The sequence below is a fragment of the Loa loa genome, assembly GCF_000183805.2.
Source record: "Loa loa unplaced genomic scaffold supercont3.567, whole genome shotgun sequence".
NCBI lineage: Eukaryota > Metazoa > Nematoda > Chromadorea > Rhabditida > Onchocercidae > Loa > Loa loa.
The window spans coordinates 1-1,672 of record NW_018108747.1 but is presented as its reverse complement, the minus strand read 5'-3'; the positions used below and the strand labels follow the sequence as shown (position 1 = coordinate 1,672).

General features: G+C 35.1%; 1 protein-coding gene across 1 annotated transcript; it reads right to left on the bottom strand.

Annotated features, from left to right (window-relative positions):
• Positions 1-1,281: 1,281 nt before the first annotated feature.
• Positions 1,282-1,581, bottom strand: LOAG_15337 (hypothetical protein; the record flags this gene model as incomplete). Its single annotated transcript, XM_003150828.1, has 1 exon — positions 1,282-1,581. The coding sequence occupies one exon, from the start codon at positions 1,579-1,581 to the stop codon at positions 1,282-1,284; it is 300 nt and encodes a 99-aa protein (XP_003150876.1).
• Positions 1,582-1,672: the final 91 nt, after the last annotated feature.

Below are 1,672 nucleotides of genomic sequence, written 5' to 3'. Positions count from 1 at the left end.
TGGAATTGTTCCATGTGCTTCTTTAGTGTAATTTTATAAGAAAAGGATTCGTTACAGTTTTCACAATGAAGTTTAGGTTGATGCACTTCTTTATGCCTTAGAAATCCTGTTAGGGAAAGGAATTTCTTTCCACATTCGGGCCAAGCGCACTTATGTAAATCTTGTTCCTTGTGCGTTTTAAGATGTTCTGAATATTCCTTTCTCGTATGCATAATCACATTACAATAACCACATTTAAACTTCTGCCTAACTGAAAAATTGGCATGACGTTTGTGTTTACAAATACCATTTTACTATGCTAATTAATGAATATAAATTGAAAAATGACTGTATCAGCATCATTCATTAAGCCTATCAAATCACATTTCGAGCAACTTATATTACGAGATGTTATTCACTATTATCACTTAAATCGCGAGGGAAGCAGTGAATAATTACTTTGATACTGCTGGTATAATATATTGTATGTGTAGATAAACTGTGTAATGTAAGTTAATATTGTGGTGCGCCCATTGTCCCAGATCTCACCTCAGAGCTGTGTCAGGATCTCTCAATTCGAGGATGAAGAGAATCTGGAGCACCAAAATCATTTGGAAAAATGTTCGTCGAGGTCAATTGGATATATGATATCGGGGCCATTTGGTCTTTTTCTTTTTTTATTCATTTGTTTTTTACTTCATTCATTGTCAAGGTTGAAAAAAATCGGCGACCACTTATTTCAGTTAGATAAAAATGCTAAAAATTTTGCTGAATTTGCGAAACTCACGAGAAGCTTTGCAGAATTGTTTCTTGTGTCTCCGTAATGAACACTTGTGGTTGAAGGAAAAACCACACTTTTCGCATATAAATTTATGTTGATCTACTTCCTTCTGGGAAAAAATGATGACGAATGATTGCGGAATTCTTCCCCACTGCTGGGCTGCTTACGTTGATAAGGAAATCGTTCATGGTGTTTTCGAATGTGTTCTAAACATTTGGTTTTGCTCCGTGTAGTCTCATTACAGTTGACATGTGAACACTTATACTTTTTTCACATCTGAAAGACATCTGTTGTGATATTTGTGTTTGCAATTAGTTTTTCTGCTACTTCATTTGGCAATTAATTGACTCAATTTGAAAACTGATCATGAAAATATCTGTGCCATGAAACAAACTTATGATATCGTATCTTGATTAACTCAGATCACGAGACTCTGTTCATTCGTTATTGTATGTATTTCGAACAAAAGTATTAGTATTAATATTACCTATTAATGTCACCTATAATCACAGAATATCTGATTACATTAAGACAAAATCAGTTCCGGTTTTCAATTTTTTATTTTCACTGCCAAATAGTACCCAATGGAAGTTACCTGGAATATCATCGTATTCTATGACGTCCTCATTGCTCGACTGACTCGGTTGAATTTTCGATTTTTTATTCTTATTGCCAAATAGTACCCAATGGAAGTCATCTGGAATATCATCGTACTCCATGGCGTTATCATTACTCAACTGACTCGGTTGAATTTTCGATTTCTTATTCTTGTTGCCAAATAGTACCCAATGGAAGTCATCTGGAATATCATCGTACTCCATGGCGTTGTCATTGCTCGACTGATTCGGTTGAACCACTTGAACTGTTGCACTTTGGCCGGGAAAGTTATCAAAGGGAATAGTAACGAGGAAA